The 22,674-nt window shown below is 44.8% G+C and overlaps 1 protein-coding gene across 2 annotated transcripts in view; it reads right to left on the bottom strand.

Moving 5' to 3' along the window:
- Positions 1-21,999, bottom strand: part of SUSD4 (sushi domain containing 4) — a 197,666-nt gene extending 175,667 nt beyond the window's left edge. Inside the window, exons 1-2 of one of the 2 annotated variants that reach the window (XM_054993667.1) lie at positions 21,944-21,999; positions 21,096-21,293 (exon numbers count right to left, since the gene is read on the bottom strand). In XM_054993667.1, coding sequence (XP_054849642.1) covers positions 21,096-21,258 — 163 coding nt within the window. In that variant the 5' untranslated portion in view covers positions 21,259-21,293; positions 21,944-21,999. Of the gene's footprint in view, positions 1-21,095; positions 21,294-21,943 lie in introns of those variants that run through there. The other variant, XM_054993674.1, reaches the window with a different exon arrangement.
- Positions 22,000-22,674: the final 675 nt, after the last annotated feature.

Below are 22,674 nucleotides of genomic sequence, written 5' to 3'. Positions count from 1 at the left end.
ATGCAAGCTGCTTGGATTCATTCTGCTCTGCTCTTTTACTTTCATTTGTGACTGGGCGGGGAGAGAGAAAATGAGTGAATGCCGAGTGGTGCTGGGCTCCAAAGGAATGCAAGCTGCTTGGATTCATTCTGCTCTGCTCTTTTACTTTCATTTGTGACGGGGTGGGGGAGAGGGAGAGAGAGAATGAGTGAATGCCGAGTGGTGCTGGGCTCCTAAGGAACGCAAGCTGCTTGGATTCATTCTGCTCTGCTCTTTTACTTTCATTTGTGACTGGGCGGGGAGAGAGAAAATGAGTGAATGCCGAGTGGTGCTGGGCTCCAAAGGAATGCAAGCTGCTTGGATTCATTCTGCTCTGCTCTTTTACTTTCATTTGTGCCTGGGGGGGGGGAGAGGGAGAGAGAGAGAATGAGTGAATGCTGAGTGGTGCTGGGCTCCTAAGGAACGCAAGCTGCTTGGATTCATTCTGCTCTGCTCTTTTACTTTCATTTGTGACCGGGGGGGGGGGAGTGAGTGAAAATGAGTGAATGCCAAGTGGTGCTGGGCTCCAAAGGAACGCGAGCTGCTTGGATTCATTCTGCTCTGCTCTTTTACTTTCGTTTGTGACGGGGGGGGAGCGAGAGAGAGAGAGAAAATGAGTGCAAGCCAAGTCGTGCTTGGCTCCAAAGGAAGGAAAGCTGCTTGGATTAATTCTGCTCTGCTCCTTTACTTTCATTTGTGACTGCGGGGGGGAGAGTAAATGAATGAGTGAGGGCAAGCCGAGCGGTGCTGAGCTCCAAAGGAACAGTAAGCTGCTTGGAATTCATGCTGCTTTATTTTCATTTGTGACTTGAGAGAGTGAGTGAATGGGTGCAAGCCGGGCTGGTTCTCCAGAGGAGGGTAAGCTGTTTTGAGTTCATTCTGCTTTAAGGAAATACCTGGAGACTTTTGCGGAAAGGGGCCTGAGGGGTGGATGTTGCCTTCTGACACACTTCTGGTGATGTCAGGGGGTGTGGCATATGCTAATGAGTTATGCTAATGAGTTCCTGCAGTTCTTTTTCTAGGAAATGACCCCTGTGTGTAACTGTAACATTCTCCAAACAGAACCATCTCAAACTAACAACATAAATCTCTACAGCTCAAACCAGAACATATGACCTTGAGCCAAAAAGCAGCTACTGCTATAATATTGCAACTAGGATTCCTCCTGGAGCTTTGGAATTTTTGCATTCTAAGGCCCATTAGGCCAGCCATGCAACTATCAATCAACTGTTCACTAGGCATGCATAGCAGCTACTAGGGTTGCCAGCTCCAAGATAGGAAATTCCTGGAGATCTGGGGAGTGAAGCCTGAAGAAAGCAGGGTTTCGGGAGGGAAAGGACCTCAGCATGGTAGAATTCCATACAGTCCACCCCTCAAAGCAGCCATTTTCTCCAGGTGAACTGTCCTCTGTTGCCTAGAGATCAGTTGTAATTCCAGGAGATCTCCAGCCACCACCTGGTGGCTCTAGCAACTCTAGCAGCTACCCTCAAAATGTAATTGCTACCCTATATTGTTTGCACATCTTACTACATAAAAGGCGAGCCATATTGGCAAAGACTCGCTTTTTATCCTGGTACAGGCATACAGAGGGGCCTGCGGGTACGCCTGTTCCAGGATAAAAGTGAGTTGTTGGTGTGACCCGGCAGGGAGCTGTGGGTCCTTCAAAGGTCTGCACCAGGCTTCTGTACCACCTGTGGCAGGCCTCTGAGGGGCTGCATAGTCAGCGGAAAGGCACAGCATGGCCCCACAACCACCACAGAGATGGCGGGAAGACTGCTGTGGTGGAGGCAGGAAGGTCACCACAGTGGGGGGGGGGGGGGCTGAGGCGGGCTGCCACCACGGCAGGGGGACAAGGCTCGCCAAGACAGCAGTGGGGGGGGGGACAAGGCTTGCCACCACGGCAGGGGGGCGAGGCTCTCCAACACCTCCACAGCTGCTGCAGCACATCCCTCCCAATGCCCTGCTGAGGCGGCAGAAAGGCCACCCGCAGGGGCCAAGCTCTCTGCTGCCTCCATGGCCACTGAGGAGCCTTGGGAAGGCCATGATGCCATGGTCCTCCCTAGGGTCCACTGCTAGAGCTAGAGCCCATTGTATTTTTTCAGACAACAGGTTCTGCTGCTAGTTTACTAATAATTTCTCTACAATGATATCCTTTCCCTTGAAGGGAGATCTCCATACCCAAAGCAGCTTTAGACAATCCTCCAGTCCCCCTGCTGGAGAACACAGTAAAGGGACGATGGCTGCTCTTTGGGCACATACTTGTTTCTACTCAAAAGGAAAAAGGAAAGAGTAGGGCATTATTGGTGCTGCTGCTTGCAAGTTCCATTTCTCTCTCTCTATTCTACCGGGGGGGGGGGGGGAGAGCATAAAAAAATCTAAAGGAAGGCAAATATAACAAAGAGGACAATCATTCCCTCAGCCCTTGTTTCCAAGGATAATGAAGCACTGAATAGTTAGGTGAGGAGCCATATTGGTCTGCATCAGAACAGTAGGATTTTAGTCCAGTGGCACCTCAGAAACCAATGCAATTTTCAGAGTGTAAGTTTTTAAGAGTCAGAGCTCTTTGAAGAAGGAGCCAGTTTGGAGCAGTTGTTAAGAGCTGCAGGACTCTAATCTAGAGAACAGGGTTTGTTTCCCCACTCTTCTGCTTGAAGCCAACTGGGCAACCTTGGATCAGGCACAGCTTCTCAGAGTTCTCTCAGTCCCACCCACCTCACTGGGTGATTGTCCTGAAGGTAATAACAACTCACTTTGTAAACCGCTCTGAGTGGGTATTAAGTTGTCCTGAAGGGCAGTATATAAATCGAATGTTGTTGTTATTACACACTGAAAATCCTGTTGGTCTCTAAGGTGCCACTGAACTAAAAGTATTGGATGGCTGCTTAAATTTGTCTTCCTGTGCTCCATCATGCTTCCATCTTCAGTTCAGATCTGCCTGGACCAACCTTCATGTAGTACCAATATCTAGTAACCCACTGAGTGTGATATTCTATATTGCAACACCGGCATGGACTTTAGATCCAAACATTCTTGTGAGTTGCTTCAACCCTAATGAAAGTGGTAGTTCTAAAACACAGAATTTTTATGGAGATCTAGACCTGTCCAGAGCATTACTTTCAGACAAATCTAGCCTGACAAGGAACACCACACACTGGCACTCCCAACTTAATATTTTCAATTGCCTCTCCATTTTAACACTTTTGTTTGGGTAAATGTTTCTTCCACTTAACACCTTATGACAAAGATGTGCATTAATAAAAATACTGCCCACAGGACTCAGAGTGCCCTCATCAAGAGAAGTGGTTGTCCTTCTTTCATACTATTTGTCTTCAGCCCATGTCTATCCACACTTGAATTTCCCCTCTAATGATAGCCATTATTTTACCTAACTTGTGCTTATGTCCCCAGGTTGTTGTAGTTGAGGTTAATAAAGCAATTAGTCCCAATTATGCTGTTTGAAAGGGACGCTTATAATTTCAAGTTATGCTAACAAGAACTAATTACTTCAGTATTTATTTTTCTTTTCAAGTGGGCTGATTCTATTCAGTTGTACATTGTACATACGGTGTCTTAAAATAATGCAGTATTGTTTCTGTGATGTGATGCAGAGAAAAATGTCTGTCTCTCATAAGTACTTATGCGGCTTGAATACTAATTATTAGTGTTATAAGAATATTTTGTACAGGCATCTACCACATTGCTATATACACTGCATGCCAATAAGAGTGGGGAAAATAATTTTACATTCTTTATTTGAAGTTAAAATCCATAAGTAAACATTTCTGGTGGGTTTAGCTCTACTGCAGCCCACCCCTCACACTATTAACAGTACTCTTCAACATCACTGGGTTGATTACAAACAAAGCCCATGCGTGGTACATTCTGGCCTCTTCAAATTATGTTGTGCAGCAGTTAATATTAGCAACTTGTTTAATGCACGGCAGCCATCATGAAGAGAATTAGACATGAAGCATAGCCCCAAAGCATAGGCATGCAAAACAACAGTTTTCTGCAGGGCAGCCATGCACATGAGCATGTCATCAGCCACTTTGATTAACTGTACAATAAGAATTTCAATACATAATGATTATGGGCTTATTGATTCCTTTGTATCACTATCTTATTTTCTGCCAGCATAGAAGGGTGATTTTCACCAATTCCTTCCTCTGACTGCAACCCCCTCCCCACATCATTTGGACCTCCTCTCTTCCCCTTCTATTTGTGAAACGTTGGTCATGTTGCTGCCTTCATGGATCTTTATCTTCAAGACTGGTAACTATCACCTTCCCTGAAACTGCTTTCTCCCCCTTTCCTCCTTGATTTTCTTAGTTAACCTTGTATGTATACTGTGTATTTGTGTTATTGCCCTTTTTATTTCTCTTTTAATTAAAAAATCTTTCCTGTTGAATATCTGCCTGATTTGAGAGTTCTCTAAGGAAATAATCCCCGTAAGCATTAGTGGAGATTCTTAGTTACTCCGTCTTGCTTGTCTCCTTTTAATGCCAATTCCATCAATTAATTTAGGTGACCTCCTATTTGGGTAACAGATGGCAGGTGGTTGGGCAAATGTCATGAGTCCTTATGGATCAGTACCTAGAATATTACTAGTCTATGATATTACAAAGAACAAATAGTTTCCTCTTCCCCTCATCATATTTAAATAATAATATTTGATTTATATACCACCCTTCAAGACAACTTAATGCCACATTCAGAGCAGTTTACAAAGTGTGTCATTATTCTCATGACAATCACCTTGTGAGGTGGGTGGGACTGAGAGAGCTGTGACTAGCTTCAAGCAGAGGAGTAGGAAATCAAACCCTACTCCAGATTAGAGCCCTGCGGCTCTTAACCACTACACCAAACTGGCTCTCAAACCCTTTTTTAATATTTAAAAGAGAGCACTTCCCATCTGTGCCATTGGACCCAAGCAGGTAGTTGCTTAGACTTATTAAACAAAAGTGATAAACACTAGTAAAGGAGTAACTCTGCCAAAGTAAATAATTCTGTAACATTCCTTCCAGGGCTATATTTTTCTTTTTAGAATGTTTATAAGCATGTCTTTCTCCTTAATTGTTAGGAATCAATGAGTATAACCATAAATACAGTATTAAAAACAACATAATTCTAACAACAAAAGTAAAATTACCATCAGAAAAACAAGATTTGAGCCCAGTAGCACCTTAAAGACCAACAATATTTTCGGGTTGTACACTTTTTTTCAGATACAAGAAGATCTAAAGGGAGCTTTGACTCTTGAAAGCTTATACCCTGAAAATCTTGTCTGTCTCTAAAGTGGCACTGGACTCAAATCCTGCTTTTCTGCTGCAGACCAATCACAATCACAACTGTGTAGTTGGAAAATTACAAACAGCGCATAGGATAAGCAGTCATCATATAAGTATCTAGAAACAATCCTATCAATGACTCATAAAGGCATATGTAATCCCCTGTTCACTCAATCAATGTGGCTGGTCATACGCAATCCAAAATAAATATTTACTGACAAAATTCACATCAAATATAAATTCTTATATCCAATCCAATCCACAAAGCACACAATCAACGTGCTCCCGGTTATAAACCACGTTTCGACAGAAACATCTTCAGGTATGGATTGATCAAAGTTGTGATTGTTACATGTGTTTCTTCAAGTTGCAGTTAAAGTGACTGTGCACTAGTTCCCAGACACATTCAAGAAAGCAACCGCTTACAGAAAGTTCAAACTTTATGACATTGTGCCTGTTACAATCCTCTTTGTTTTTCAGTTAGATTTTGCCTTTAATCCTCTTCTTACACCCTCTGGGTAGACTGCTGCCACCAGGAATTATATTCTGAAATAGTTAAATTTCCCCTTTAATAACGTGCCCAAGCATCAGTTTCGTTCATGGGACTATGTGGCCCTGAGGAAAGGAATGGGATATAGGAACAACATATACTCTGGGATGGAAAAAAACAAAACAAACTTTTATTTTTATAAGATGCATATTGGTTTCATACTTAAGCTTTACTTAAGCTTGATGGTTTCAAAGACAGTTCTCTGTTCTTCAGGTTTCTTTATATAGGGTCAGTCACACAGATATACATAAACTTTCTCTCTCAGTTGCACACACAGTTTGCCTGTTTAAACCAGAATCAAAATGTCTCTCAGAAATACAGAGACACTCTTAGGCTGCACACAGCTTGCCTGTCTAAACCAGAAAGCCTCTTTTCTCTCTCCTCAGTAACTAAAAACAGTAGTTCACTCTGCCCACACTCTCAGTCATCAGCCAATCACCTCACTCACTCATCCCTCTTTTTCACCCCAACTCTTAATCTGTATCACAACAAACATTTAAAGACACACACACACTTAAAATCATCACAGTGCCACTCAATCTCTCGGCAAAAGCCTTCAACACTTCTGAAGCTACCCACTTAAACTACCTTCAGAAAAAGCTTTAAAATACAGTAATGATTATTATCTTTCAAGGCACTCACAAAGCAATCATCTTGAGGAATCACAGTTTCTAAACAGTCATGCTTTACAAGCCCTCCAAAAACTATAAGAGAGACATAGATCTTTTAATTTTATTTGGAAGAGTATTCCAAAACACATGAACAGCCAAGGAAAAAGCCACTGAGCACACAGCAGAACATATTCTTGCAATAGTCAGAATGACCAAAAGACATTTCTGCACATATCTCTCCAGAATATAAACAAATATGATGTAACTCTACTTACATAGTTGACAAAATTCTGTAAAATCAGAACAGCATATCATGTTATGAGGGACTTGGAGAATTAGAATAAAAAAACTGTTGAGGATTCACTTTATAAGACTGCCAAGGTAATCCCTACATAACTAGTGTATATGTACAAGAATTAACCCACAAAATAAATAACTCATTTGGAATAAGGAGAAATAAGACATTACTCCAAATAAGTACTATGTTCATAGGAAGCTTATAAAACAAAGACCACCAAGTACCAACATTTGGTTTTTCCTGAGTTCCAAAATATTGCTCTAATAATTAAATCAACTTTATTAACATATTTAAACCTTCTTTTCTCTACATTTTGGCATGCAGCATGAAAATTAGCTTTCCATACTACAAGTTTAAGTTCCACAAGCACATTTATAAGTAATAGCTTTATATGAGCATTAAGGAGGGAAAGGTTTTTATACATGACTGTTTCCATACACCTCCAAGTTAATTACAGGCCAATGCAGATAAAACCTTTATAGGAAAAGGATGCCATATCTCCCACAGTAACTAATAAAAGACAGAATATGCCTAAAAATAGTTCTGCCATCCAATACAAAACCAGTAGAATCTCTTCATAAGACCATGCAGTCTCTCTCCTTTACATATCATTGGTCAGCATTTAAAACAGGGCTAGATTTTTTTTAAAAAAATGAACCAAGCAGCTTACAGAAAAGGAACAAAATTTATGCGTATCTTGGCACATCCATCAATGAATTTCTGAAGTGAATACTCATTTTTAGATAAATTGAATATTCGTTCATTTGTAATTGATAACATAGAAATAGTTATCCATTCATTTGTAACTGATAATATAGAAATAGTTAAACACTTCGGAATATAATTACAAGAGGGACACCATGCATCAATAAAAGGTTAATATGCTAATCAACGAGAGAAAGAGGTGTTTGGAAAAGCATTTAAAGAGCTTCCTGAGATCCTTTCCTCTTCTGTCTTTTCCCTAAACTTGTGCATCAGCAGCAAAAACACTTCTTAGCTTGCTCAGAAAAGCATCACATATGGCTGTCCAACATTCATCAGGAAGAAGGAAGCAGGCGACAGCTGAGACTAGTGGTCTTCAACTTTTCTAGACCCAGCATGGAACCCACTAAGCTGCAAAGCACATAAGAAGTCATGTGACAGCTAGAGAGGGAGCTAGAATTATGACCATACAAGTCAGGACCATAGGTAACAGATCAAAGGAGCTGGAGACAGGAAACACACATCAAACACCTGGTGGTGTTCTGCAGCAAGGGACAAGCCATGAGAGAGAGCAGAACCACAAGTGACAAAAGGCACAGATTGGACACTTGTCTGCTTCCCTCAAGTTTTGATGGGAAATGTAGGCATCCTGGTCTCGCAGCTTCGCTCTCTGACTGCTGTCCAATGGACTTTTCAACTGTCATTTGTCCAACATTCCGCCAAGCTGCCTACATTTCCCATCAGAACTTGAGGGAAGCTGACAAATGTCCAATCTGTGCCTTTTGTCACTTGTGGTTCTGCTCTCAGAATCATCAGGAGATCCTCTCCTACACTGATTGCCCTCATGTTACTGTTTTGCTTCTCTTCTTAGCATGCAAGAAAAGGCAGGCAATGTGACATCCTGAAAAGAGTCCATGGGGCTGTGATTATAGGTGGGCATGATCCCCCCCCCCAAAAGATACCAATCAAGCTGATCGTGGATCCACGCCGGCGACGACCCCAGATCACCAATCCACACCGATCAGGTCCCGTTTCCGATCTGGGATTGGGGAGGCCAAAGCGGAGGGGCGCCCCCCACACACACACACAGAGCAAAGGGGGGGGGAGTTTTTAACCCAGCGACGAGCTGCCTCCCCTCAGGGAGGGGACGTTTTCACACACACACACACACACACACACACACAGAGCAGAGGGGGGGAGTTTTTAACCTGGTGATGAGCCGCCGCCCCTCAGGGAGGGGACGTTTTCTCTCTCTCACACACACACACACTTAGAGCAGAGGTGGCAGTGCGGGCAGCACGGGCAGCCTCGCAACCCCCGCGCTCCCTTTTGCCTGCCCTGCAGGGCAGGGGGTGCCCGGCAAGTCAGCCGCCCCATCCTGCAGGGCAGGCGAAAGCAGCGCAGGGGAGGCGAATGGCACGGGTGGCCTCGCAGCCCCCCGCACTGCTTTTGCCTGCCCTGGAGGGCAGGGGGTACGCGGCAAGCCGGCCGCCCCCTGTTCTGCGGGGAGGCGAATGCCGCAGGCAGCCTCGCAGCCCCCCCCACTGCTTTCGCCTGCCCTGGAGGGCAGGGGGTGTGTGGCAAGCCGGCCGCCCCCTGTTCTGCGGGGAGGCGAATGCTGCAGGCAGCCTTGCAGCTCCCCCCACTGCTTTCGCCTGCCCTGGAGGGCAGGGGGTGTGCGGCAAGCCGGCTGCCCCCTGTCCTGCGGAGCAGGCGAAAGCAGCGCGGGGGTCTGCGAGACCGCCTGCACCATTTGCCTGCGGGGAGGCGAATGGGGCAGGCGGCTTCTCAGCCCCACACGCTGCCTCTGTCCACCCTGCGTGATGACGTTACCAAAGTGCCATCATCACGCAGCGCGGGGATCGCGAGCATGCTGCGAGCGTGCGCAAGGCAGTAAGCCAAGGATTGTCCCGGGCGTGGGCAACCCTGGATCCGGCGCTGATTGGACATGATCTGGGACAGTATACTGGATTTTGGGTGGCCCCATGTAAAAATCAAAAGGATCCATGAGGATCCGTGCTTTTGAACCATGTTTTTGCACCGTGACGCTGCCACAAAGCGGTGGATGAATGATTTTTTTTGTCCCATTTGTGGATATGGACATGATCTGGTTTTGTATGGTGGATTTTGGGTGGCCCCATGTAAAAATCAAGAGGATCCATGGGGATTCGTGCTTTTGAACCATGTTTTTGCGCCGTGGTGCTGCCACACAAAGCGGTGGCTGAATGATTTTTTTGGTCCTATTTGTGGCAATGGACATGATCTGGTATTGTATGGTTGATTTTGGGTGGCCCTACATAAAAATCACGAGGATCCATGCTTTTAGACCATGTTTTTGCACCGTGGAAGTGCCACGAAGCGGTGGATAACTGATTTTTTTTTGCCCCTTTTGTGGCAATGGACATGATCTGGGATTGTATGGTGGATTTTGGGTGGTCCCATATAAAAACCTAGAGGATCCATGCGGATCCGTGCTTTTTTAGCATGTTTTTGTGCCGTGGCAGCGCCACAGATTAGTGGATGCATGATTGTTTTGTTGCTGTCTGTAGACTAGGACATGATCTATAATATGACAGCCTTTTTGTTTTGTTTCAATATAAAAATCATATGAATTCATGAGGATCCATTTAAAAGCATCTGGATCCAGCTTTTACCCACTCCCTTTTAAACACACACACAGAGCCGTGAATGAGGTTTTCCCACAAAATACAGTGTTTTAAAAGCAGGTTAAAAACAGAGAGTGACAGACAGAAAAACAGCCATTCCTCCTACAAAGCCCCATTTTTTAAAAAAGCAAAAAACATTTGGAGTGCCCATGGCTACAGAACACCCCCTTCCCCCTCCCTCCCCTCTCTTCTCCCAAATGATGATGTGTTGCTGGCTGCTCTGTGGTTGGAAGGAAGCCCTGCTGATCAAGGAAAGCTGGGCTTCCATTTGCATTTCCAGGGCGACAGAAGGAGGGCAAACACAGCTCAGGCATTCCCCTGGCTCCGTTGCCAGGGGAATTGATTCCTGGCGCCAGAGTGTTTGCAATCCCAAATTAAAACCAATCGATCTGATCAAGCCCCAAACAAGCAAACCCCCAACCGCTGGATCGGTTGCCGTGGACAGCACCGATCAGCCAGGTCCCGATGGCGCGAACGCCATTATCAGGGTTTTTTTCAAATCGTAATGCCAATCGTGCCCATCTCTAGCTGTGATCCAGCCATAGGGGAAGTAGGTCTGGGGCAAATGAAAATCCAAACTGAAACCAAGTTGGGAATCTGTGATTCAGCAAAAGGGTGAAGGTTTGGAAGCAGGGGAAGCAGGCTTGGGTAGAAGGCCATCTACAGGTTTAGAGGGGGCTGGAATCCAGTGATTTCTATAGAATAAGGAGTGGGACACAGAACCTACTACAAAGCTGGAGGGTTTGAGAAGTCCTTTTTAAGGGATTTGGGAAGGATGAGGTTGGGGTTCACTGCTGAATTAGATCAATAGTACACAGCTCAGGAGGCAGAAAGTTAGTTTTTAAGCTGGTAACTGAGGGCAAAACTAGATGTGATGGTGTCCTCATGGCTGCCACAAGAATGCTGCAGCCCTTTTAAAATCATTTTAAAATGTTGTAAGAGCCCAATCAGTATTAGGCTTGCAGCACAGCACTATTATCCCACCCCCCACCCCACCCCAGTGCCTCTTCAAGTGCCAAAACAGTTGAGTGTACATCATAGCCATTTTGACATTTGATAAAACACATGGGGCAAGGGGGAGTGTCTCAGCCCACCCTGCTGCAGGCCCATTTTAAATTAGGTTAAAATGGCAGCAGCGTTCTCACGGTAGCCATGAGGATGCCACTGTTACACCCCAGGGGAGGTCTGTGTGTGTAAGAGAGGGCAAAACCTCACACTGTCCCTCCTTTGGTTCAGCTGTCTTCAGAATACCACCATTAAACTTATTCCAGCTTTCCCTGCACCAGCAAGTTTGGGCACAATGCTGCTGTGCCGGTGCCTGTGTGGGGAGAAGAGGAGCCCTCAATTTCCCCCAATCCCTCCTCCTCTGGGCCCTATCCCAGCTAGATATGTGCTGGTGAGCCTGTACAAGTGTCAAGGCGCCAGGGAAAGACTTTAATAGGGGGCAAATCCACACGCCCTTGGCACGTCCCAGCGTTGCACTAAATGTTCGCTAAACACCCGGAAATATAGCGTCTTTCTAGCACCATTTCAGAAATCGTGCTAGAAAGATGAGCTACAACCCATCCTGGAAAATGATACCTCTCTCTCAGAAGCCCTGGGTGGAAGACCTTTCCTTGCCTACAGACAGCCCCCCAACCTTAAACGACTTCTCACTCACAACCATGAATCGGCCAGCAGAGTCACCAGCACAGGTACCAGGCCCTGCAACAGACCCAGATGCCAGCTCTGCCCCTATATCTACCCAGGGAATACAATTACAGGACCCAATGGCATCAACTACACTGTCTCTGGCTCTTACAGCTGCTCATCCTCCAATCTGATATATGCCCTCATGTGCCAACAATGTCCTTCTGCTCTGTACATTGGACAAACCAGCCAACCTCTACGCAAAAGAATAAATGGACACAAATCTGACATTAGAAATGGAAACGTCCAGAAACCAGTGGGAGAACACTTCAATCTACCAGGACATTCCATCAAAGACTTAAAGGTCACTGTAGTTCAACAGAAACCTTTCAAAAACAAAATCCAACGGGAGGCTGCTGAACTGGAATTCATGTGCAAATTTGACTCTGTCAAGCTGGGACTGAATAGGGACTATGAATGGTTATCACATTACCACAGGTAACAGATTTCCTTTACAGAGGTGGGGTCTGGGGGAGCTCAGTGGTACCTGGCGTGGGCTTTCGGGAACCACAGATCTCTTTGTCAGATGCATCTGGCAGGGAGAGCTGTGGTTACCGAAGGCCCATACTGCATTGGAATTGGATGGTCTAGCTGTTTGGCTTCTACAAACTAACAGGGCAAACTCCTTTGAAGCCAACTGATACACACACCAAAAGGAGATGTTTACATATACTAGCAAAGGAATGTTTTGATTGCTCCCTCCCCCTCCCCCCCTAATTGCCTCTTCCCTCTCTTGCTCTTCTGTGTTTGACCAGTCTCTGTATCAGGCGTCTGACGAAGAGAACTTGATTCTCGAAAGCTTATGCTAAAATAAAATTGGTTAGTCTTAAAGGTGCTACTGGACTCTTTTTGATTTTACTATATTTCCGGGTGTTTAGCAAACATTTAGCACAATGCTGGGATGCTCCGAGGGCATGTGGATTTGCCCAGTGTCTACTTTCTTAAACAGAGAAAGATCTTTATTATGCTACACCTAGATACACTACAGAGCACAGAAACACAGAGAAACACATATCACAACACAAACACTATGGCAGAGCTAAGAAAGAATATAAAAAACATTCTTGCTAGTCTCCTTGAGAGTTACAGAGATTACCTCAGCATCTCTTTCAGTGGAATGGGTGCATAACTTCTCCAGATCACAGGCATCCAGAAGAAAGGATGTTCAGAGGTTATAACCTTTTCCGCCATTGGTGGCTTTTCCTCTGGGCTTAGAATTGCATCCCTCATGGTGTCATCCCCTAGGGAAGCCTCCCTCCAGCGGTGCTAGGGTGCACAAATTGCATATAGCCTCTGGCTTTATTGTCCCGCATGAGTTAAACTATCAGTCATCCTTCTGGCCCACTTTGACAGCTAAGCAAATGGTTGAAACCTCATCTTTGCTCAGTTAGCAACTTGAGCATTTTATTGCCTTCACTTGCTAGGGAAAGAGAGTCTTCCTCAGGATCTGACTGCTGAGAGGTGCGATTAATGTCATCTTGCATCTCTCTGACATCACAGCCATCAGCTCTAGTTTGGCCCACAGTTGCTGAGGAACAACTCCAGCTATTCTAAGAAAGGTGGAGAAGTAGCTTAACATTTTCTTAGGCTCAGTCAGGACTGAACTGCTATAACTCCAGGTTATGCTGGAGGAGGAGTTTAAGCAGCAAACTTGAGTCACTCTCAAGGAATTTCTGGAGGCTAATGAAAAAATTAAGTTAAATTAAAAATACATATTCTAGATTCACAATTATCTTCAAGAAACTAACACTGAGCTTAAACAGAGATTTTATTAATCCTTTTTGTGTTAAAGTCCAAGTATGTGCATAGCTTCTTCATTCATGCATGATCACTAATTGTCCCAACAGCATTTGTGATATTTTATAAGGGGTACTTGCAGATGTTTCTGAAAATCATTTATAAACTAGGTGGAGAATAGACTCTTTAAATAATCTGCCATTATATACAAACTGAAAAGGTCCCATTTTAAACTTTCTTGCATCAGCTGGAAAGTTTTGTAATTTCTTTGGTACATGGTCAGAACAAAGAATATATCAAGAATTGAGTCTATCAACTAACTACATACCAAAAAAATGTTCCAATCATAACCTCATATCATCTTATATACTGATAGCCAAGTGGCCCTGATCTGAGGATACATAAATGCAGAGGCTGGAGCCATGAACAGACAAGACTGATCTTCCTACACAACTGAAAAATGCCCCAAGTTTATAGAAAAATCTGAAATCTAAAAAAAAAAAATACATTGGATTTTTTTAAAAAACCCAATATGATAAAAAGAGTGCCTGTAGCTTTAATCAAATGCTCTCAGTAGCTGTTGCTAGGCAACCATTGGCCACTATTCCAGGCTTGGTTTCTGTCAGTAAAAGGCAGAGGGAAGGGGCAGGTCCCTTTCTATGGCTGTTTTGACCTTTGAGGGAGGACTGATTGGGACCGGGCTCAGAAGCAACCACCAGATGACTTGATACCACATGACTTGCATAACTCACCCAGACCTAGCAACTTGCTACTGCTCAACAGCAGCCCACTTCTACCCCCACAAAAGCCAGAGTAGTGTAGCAGTTAAGAGTTTCAGAGTCAGCTCTAGAAGACCCAGGTTCAAATCACCAATCTGCTGTGGAAGCTCATAGGGTGACTTGGATCCAGTCACACGCTCTCAGCCTAACCTACCTCTTAGGGCTGTTGTGAGGATAATATGGAGGCAAGGAGAATGATGTAAACTACTTTGATTCCCCATTGTGAAGTAAATTAAGAAATATAGATGAAGATGGGAGCAAATAAAAGGTAAGTTGATAAGTGGGCTAGAAGGAGAGAAGGATGCAGAGAAAGATGAGCTTATGGAGGCTGCCAGGAAGAGGAAAAGAGGAAATAGTGGGGAGAAGGGCCAAGGCCGGATCTTGGGGGGGCAGGGGGGGTTGCCTGCCCTGGGCACCGTCAAAGAGGGGGCGGCAAACGGGCAAAGAGAGGAATCTGAGTTCATCTCCCCAGTAAACAGCCACTCGTGCCCAGCTCTCCCTCTTGTTTTTTTTTCTGCCTCAACTCTCAAGAGCAAAGCACACCAAACGGTGAGACAGCCAGCAGAAGGCATATGTGCATGAAGGGGGAGGGGAAGGGGAAGAGCTCCACTGCCGCCCCGCCCCAGGCCCTGGCAGCCAGCAGGCGCCTCCATTTGCTCCATCAAAGAGAGGGCAGCCTGCGCGCCGGCAAGGAGGGGGATCTGCATTTGCCTCTTCCCAGCAAATAGATGCTCGTGCCTGGCTCACTCGCTTTTTCCCCCGTCTCTGTGTCTGCACGCTGCTGCCTGGGATGAGAAGAGCTTGAAGTGCCACGGCGCCAAAAGGTGGGACGGCACAGAGTGCACGTGCGCATGGAGTGGGGGGGCTCCTTCATCACCTCAGCAGCAGGCAGGCGCCGTTCTATTTGCTGTATTTGCTCAGAGATCAGCACTGAGGGAGATGATCAAACCAAGGCAGGAAGGTAGGGGCGTGGGATACTAATATACTTTATACTTTTAAATGTCATTATTCCACATAGCACACTTCTATATGCTAAGTTGTTAAATCAATAAAATAATACATGGTTTGACAGGAAAGTAAGTTAAGTATTGCATACATATCAATTTCCCCCCCAATTTCCCAGGTTATTTTTCTGTAGCAAAAAAAAAAAAAGAGGAACCTTTTTCCTATGGCTTCAAAACGTGTGGAAATTTTACACCACTAGTAAGAACAGTCCTTAGCATCCAGCCTTATGGGTATGGTGGTTGCTAGCTTCCAGGCTGGAGATCTCCCAGAATTAGATCTGATCTCCAGCCAAAAGAGATTACCTCAGGTCAGCAATGTATCAGGAGCATTTGTCAAGACCGGCTATATTGTCTATTGAAAGTGATGTGGCAAATACCATAAATTATGATGCAGTGAGAAGTTTTGCAGGAAAAAAAGCCAGAAAAGTTCACTTTTAGTTGAAGTTAAGTAGTTATCTGCATTTTCTCCTAAGGACATGATGCCCTAGCAAGAGAGTTTACTTTTCATATATCTCTACTTTGCATCTGCTGTGGATTCTTTTGGGTGTCAGAAACTTGCCTTGGCTAACCAATAAATGTTATTTTTCTACAATAAAGAATTTGAATCTTTTTTCTTTATTTGGGTAGTGGGCTTCCATTGTTGGCGTTTAAATTTCCCTAGTCATTGTGAGTTGCCTACCACATTTGTCTTACTGGAATATTGACAGCTTGAGCTTGCAATAGCTCTTGTTTTAGGAGAGCCCACCCTTCACTTGCTCCTCTCCCTTTCAGTATTTTTTGCCATTAAATGACTCTCATTATGCCTCTTGAGTTCTTTAAACTCTGTCTTCCTAATATCTAACATGCATGTCTGCCTATGAACTCCCTTAGCTCCCTACAACAAAAAGAATTCTAGGAGGAATGCTTAGCTAATGACGGATAAGATAATGTAAAGTTGTTATTATTAACAGTAAAGTTGTTATTATTAACAATTCATAGAAGTCAACACAATTTATTCTGTGGTTTAAGAGTTGTTTATTATATATATTAAAACATTGATCATATATGTATATATAAAGAAAAAATATAAGGGGGTGCCATTTTTCACTTTTGCCCCCCCTCAAAAATATGTAGATCCAGCCCTGAGAAGGGTATATAGGGCAAAGTGCAGTACCTCTGAAAGTCCTTGTAGATCTCCTACCATTCAACTGGGCCTGGCTCAGCTGGCACCATGCAACTGGGCCATTGAGGAGGGCTGCCTGGGAAAGAAGGAGAAAGGTGAAGACAAGGGGGAGGGTTAGACAAAGGTGGGTGGGAAGGAGAGAACGAATCAGGAAAAGGGGGACAGACTATGGGGGGCAGGGAAGGGAAAGAGGACATGGTGGAGGAGAGGGAAAATGAGACACCCTCTGCAAGTCCTTGTGGGTCCATATCTGTCTATCTGCCTAAAAAAAATTAAAAAGTCCATTGGAGAGTTTTTAAAAACCCCAAACAGCAACATAGGTATAAATAGTGGAGAGGGGGGAAGGGGAGGCACCCTGGAATCTGCTCCTGCAATTCTCCTCGGCCATCCAAAACCAGATGTTATGTTACAGGAAATTTTAACTATTGATAAAAATTGCCATGAGGCAGTGAATATGACGACTCCAACAACATAATCACTGGACCTAACAACACCAGCTATACCATCTCAGGCTCATTCATTTGTTCATCTGCCAGCATGATATATGCCATCAAGTGTCAGCAATGCCCTTCCACTCTCTACATTGGACAAACAGGTCAGTACCTTCCCAAAAGAATGAATGGACATAAATCTGATATAAACAAATCACAACATTAATCTCTCAGGAGACTCCATTGCTGACTTAAGAATAGAAGTTCTCTAGCTGCAGGGAAACTTCAAAGGAAAATTACAACATGAAACTGCTGAAATTGAGTTTATTTTCAAAATTGGAACAATGGATCCCCCAGGGTTGAATCGGGATGTAGGATTTTTCTTGCATTATAGATACTAATTTTCTGCACTATCAAGCTAAATACATGTATTGCAGCTAGCTTCTTGACAACCTAATTTAAATAATCCCTCCTACCAAGGGTTGCCTGGCCCCCTTACCCTCCCGGTGGGAAGGGAGGGACCTGGCACACACCTTTGTTGCTGTCTTCACATGAGCGCTCCTGGAGCAATGTAATGACATCACTTCTGGGAACTGACATCATTGTGCAGGGACCAGAAGAGCTCCTGAGCTTTGCAGGGGGGCAGTTCAGCCCACTTGGGTCCAAATTGGCCTGCTCTAAAGCACAGGGGTGTTCCTGGGGAGGCGCAACAACATCACACTGCCCCAGGAGTGAGCCTGGAAGCCCTGCTCCCCCACCTTTCCACCTGCCATAGGTCCAGTGAGTGGGGGGAGGGGGCAGAGAGTTGGAGCAGGGGATTTCCCCCACCCCCACTGGGGACCTGGGATCCCTACTCCTACTCTCTGCCTAGATTATAAAGACTCCTTCCTTTTTCCACTCCTCATATCTGACAATATTTATATAATGTACCAGAAGTTAAGCCTTTCTCATTCAGACTTATCTGATGTAACGGTTAAACTAGATTAGTTCTATGAATTCCACAGTACAGTCCCTGACTTTAAATTTGGATTTCCACAAATGAACATTGGCAAAAGATAATGTTTACATTCTACAACATAGACTAGCATAACTAGCATATACAACTAAAATACGTTAGAAAATGCACTAAAACAATGTTTACCACTGATTCCATTTAATAAAAAAATATTATTTAACAAAGTAAACAAGCAGTATGACCATCTTTTGTCTTTGACAGTCCATCACAGAGACAATTTAGAACATTATAATGCGTTCAGTTCATTGTAAATGATGAAAGTGATTTACAATTCTATATTAATTTTTTTTTGTAATACCCATTTCTAACATCTAGCCCAGCACAATAGTTTGTTCAGGAAACAGAGTAAGGTTTTGTATCCCACAAAGTCACATAATCTAGTTTACCATATTTATACTCTATGCAAACATACTGTGTTTTAATCCAGGACTTATTTGTTTGAATTTGTTCCACTTATTTTAACAGAGCTCACTTTCAAGGGAAAGTATATTAAATGGCAGCCTCAATAACTACAGAAGCACTGCCACCTGGCAGCAGCAACATTTTTATTGCATTATTAATGCCCACAGTACAAAAAATCCTGCCTGAAGATAAATATAATGGCAACGTTGTGTTAAGTCTTGACTATCTGGTACAACAGCCCCTTAGTATAACATCACAATATTCAAGTCAAGGAATAGTGTTATCACAGACATAACAGCCAAAAAAAAGTGTCAGGCAGGTGCGCAACACAGGAAAGGCCCACACACATCCCACATAGCTATTGTCAGTTGCTTCTTTTTTGAGGTACAGGTACTCAGTACCAGTAAGCACCACCAAAAAAAGCCCTGGCTATTGTGCTCTGTCTCATTTGGTCATTGGTTGGTCCAATGTGGATACGTTAAGTTGGTGACTAGCCTCCAGTGCTGGAATCCCATTGAAATTCTAGCATCAATATGAATCACTCATACAAGCCTGGTTATTTCCATAGGATCTCTCACTGAAATACTTATACAGCTTCCTGAGCAGGTCTCAGCTACGAACCAATTCAGAATGAAATGTGCTTGAGTCTACTGAATTCAAAAGACTCAAGAACATATAATTGGTTGCATTGCGATCTGGCACTTTTCTTGGATCATTTCTCCAAGCAGTAAGCAGCTTTAACATAGTTAAACTTGTAAAAGCACATAAGGTCTGGCTAACAATAAAGTTATTAAGTAGGGTGCTTATCAATAGTCTTAAAAACAGGAGATGACTAGTCTTCATGATTACTGAAAACTTCCAAGCTGCAATCAAATACAAGAGACCACTTGATTCTCAACACAATGTGAGAAACCTCAGCAATATCTTCACTGACACACTTTTACCTCCATAAATAGTGAAAGTCATTCAGGAAATGTGGAGACACACACTGTTGGTCCTTAAGACCCTACTGGACTCTAATCTTGCTCACATCATTTGCCTAAGCACCTTATTGTAGTGAAAGTGCTATGCTTGAAGAGCCCTCACCCACCCACAAACACAGATTCTTCTAATAACTTTCCATTCTTTTATTTTAAAATCTCTTAAAGCCTTCAGTTTTTTTAAAAAAGATGCTTTCAAGTGATAATTGAACTCTAAAGATATAATACAAAAAGCTTCCACAATAGATGGTATAAACATATTTTGAAAGTTTCCTATATTACCCTCAAATAGGATAGCTGTCTTGAAAAAAACCAGCATGGAATTTCTCCTAATACTTGATGTAAGAGATGAAAACTGTCTCAGAGAATGCAATTCCTCTTTAGAGCATTTTAAAGTATTTGCCAAATGAAAAATTACAGTTTGCTTTTTTTAGTTTACACAAAATGAATTAACACACTGGTCAGCAACCAATTTCACTTGCCTGAGAGGTGGAATCAAACTTACCTAGGGAATGGGATCAAACTGATAGGACGGCTATGATGTCCATCAGCTAACAACAGAAGTACGTCCAACATGATGAATAGTCTGAAATTGTTCATGTAATGCCCCTGACAAAGCACATGGGTGCAAAACAAACCACGCTAGCAGTTTGTCAGGCAAGTTTGAAACTGTGACCTCCCCATGAAAACTGTTGTGTTGGAAGAGTGAATTATGATGCCTTGAATTACGACCCAGCTACACTGGAGTATTGGGAGTGAAACGGGCAAGTGCAATTCATAGTGATTGATTGGAACCCTTAACTGACTGTACTACGTATGGACTTCTTGACCTTCCTCACTTGTATAAATTATGAAGGCTGTTGACATTTAAATGCAATATTGTTGAGATACTGATATGGAATATTATTGACATAGTGTTATTACTGAGACTGTTGTAGAACTTTTTGTATATATTTCTAAATTATAGCACTGAGCACTTTAAAACATTTCTAGTTTTGGAGTTCATTGTATTTGAGAGAGAGCTATTTGCTGCAATTTGGTTTTTGTTGCTCTTCTCACTTTAAGCCTCTGTATTTGGTATATGATTCTGTATCACGATATATATATAAATACAACATTGGGTAAAAACAGAAAGAGGAGCCATTTCCTTGGTCAGCATCTACCTGCAGCTTTTCTTCATGCACATTTTGGAACACCAAAGATAGTAGGAGTTCCTTCTATTAATATCAATGTGTAAAGCTCTCTCTCTCTCTGTCTCTCTCAGTAGAGAAGGAACAGGGTGATTCTCCTGTTAATGTGCAACAGAGCATGAAACAGGGGTGGAGGAAATGACTGTGCTTTCCTGGCAGGATTTTATCTGTGTGGGGGGCAAAAAGAACCCACATCTATGTACATGAAGCACCAGTTCTAGGGCACAGAAAGCAGATTTTTGAGTATGTTTAGGAACAATCCTCAGTATATGAACATGGGCAGGAGGTAGCCATTCAAAAGTCATTCACATCTAGAATGAGAGGCAAAGCCTGTTTGCCTTCAGCCTTCCTAAAGGGATGACAGGAATTTTCTTTTAGTATCTACTGATTTGAGTCAGGCAACACAGTGGGAGAATGGTTTCCCCTTTTAGCATTTAGTATGCAAAGATCAATAGCCAAAAGCTGTCAGGCTGTCTCTTCCTTCCAAGGGGGACCTGCGCTACCAGTCTGCCTCCCTCTCCCCCAGCACAGCACTCTTCCTCCAGCTGTCATACCAGTCCCTCACTCACTTACCACCTGTGATCTGTGCAGGGCCAAAGCACAGAGCCAGCTGGAACCATAAGACCACCAGGGAGAGCCTGGCCTGGGAACACTGCTGATGCTGCGCTGGAGGCTGCTGCTGCCGCGGCTTCTCTAGGAACGGATCCCTGCTGTTCAGGTTCATTCCATGATACATCTTTCATCCACAAAGGGCATCCAGATTGCAATGGTCTGCAACAGAAACAGCAAACCGGCTGAGCACTGGGCCGGCTTCCCTGCTCCTTTCGAGGAGGCAGGGCGCTCGGATCTACAGCAGCACTTGCCAGCCACTCGCATGAAAATGAAACCTATCCAGCCAGGTTACTGCAACTGCCCCTTCCTCTGTTGGGCGCTCTCTAGCGGCAGGACAAGACTCTCGCTTCCTAATCGCCACTCGGTCCCTCCCGGAGATTCTCCGGCTCTCCAACCTCCCTCCTTTCCCGCCACGTAGAGGAATACCCAGCGCCAGGGTGAACTCTGTCCTCCCACTGCAGCGTCCCTGGCTCACTCACAGGCAGCGCGCCAGCCGCGGCTTTTGCATCAATCCCTCCCTCCCTTCGTACTTTATTACCCCCAAAGGACGCGCCTGCCTCCCCGCCCTTTCATTTACTGGGCGCCCCAGAAGCTCTTGGTCACTCGCAGGCGAGGGGAGAACACTCGTTTGGGCAGAGATTTACCTTGGCTGGCAAGAACCGGGCCGGGGCGGGGGGGGGGGGTGAGGCTGAAGTTCTTTCCCCTCCCACCTCACCTTCCCCCGCCAGCCTTCCTCCGTAGCAAAGACTCCCGCTCGGCGTTCCCGCCCTCCCCTTTCTCTCGTCGCCAGCTGCGCAGTGCGCACTTACCTGAAGGCTGCCCGCCTGCATGGAGCCGCCTGCTTCCCTTCTTGCCCTTACCCCGGCCACGCTAGGTACACGAGCCTCGCCTCAGCCGCGTCCCCCTCCCGGCTAGAGAAGAGCTGAGAAGCTCCCGCGCCGCGCGCCGCTGCTCGCGTTCATCCTACCTGTCTGCAGGGGCGGGAAGAGCAGCTACCCCCACCCCCGAGGCCGCGGCTGCTGCAGCTGCTGCCAATGAGAAGGCTGAGCGTGCACCTGCTTAGTGCGCGAGCCGCCTTCCAGCTTGCGGGGGAGCGAAGAGGGATCCCACCGCCGTCGTGCGAGAAGAGCAGCCTCTCTACGTTTGTTGGGGAGGGAGGCATGGCGCGGCAGCGGCAAAACGAGACGGCCAGCACAGAAACCATCCTGGCCCCAGAGCGTGGTGGTTTCAGAAGCAGGTTGTCACTCGGCCCCTGCTGACTGCCGCAGAAGCGGCAGGCTGGAATAAGGAGGAAGAGATGCCTTGCAGCTCCCATCCACCCCCTTACTCCCCATGAGCTGAACTGTGAAGGCTCCCTTTGAAGGAGAGCAGTATAATTCGGGGTGAATGTCACGGATCCAAATCAGGCCTAATCTCTGGCAGTTATTATCCAAGAATGCCACTGAGATGAGGGGTAGATCTTGATTCTATTTATTTTCATTTATACCTCACTTTTCTCTCTGATGGAAACCTAAAGCAACTTACATCATTCTCCTCTCCT

This window comes from Eublepharis macularius, chromosome 1 (assembly GCF_028583425.1).
Source record: "Eublepharis macularius isolate TG4126 chromosome 1, MPM_Emac_v1.0, whole genome shotgun sequence".
Taxonomy (NCBI): domain Eukaryota; kingdom Metazoa; phylum Chordata; class Lepidosauria; order Squamata; family Eublepharidae; genus Eublepharis; species Eublepharis macularius.
This window is presented reverse-complemented; position numbering and strand designations above follow the sequence as displayed.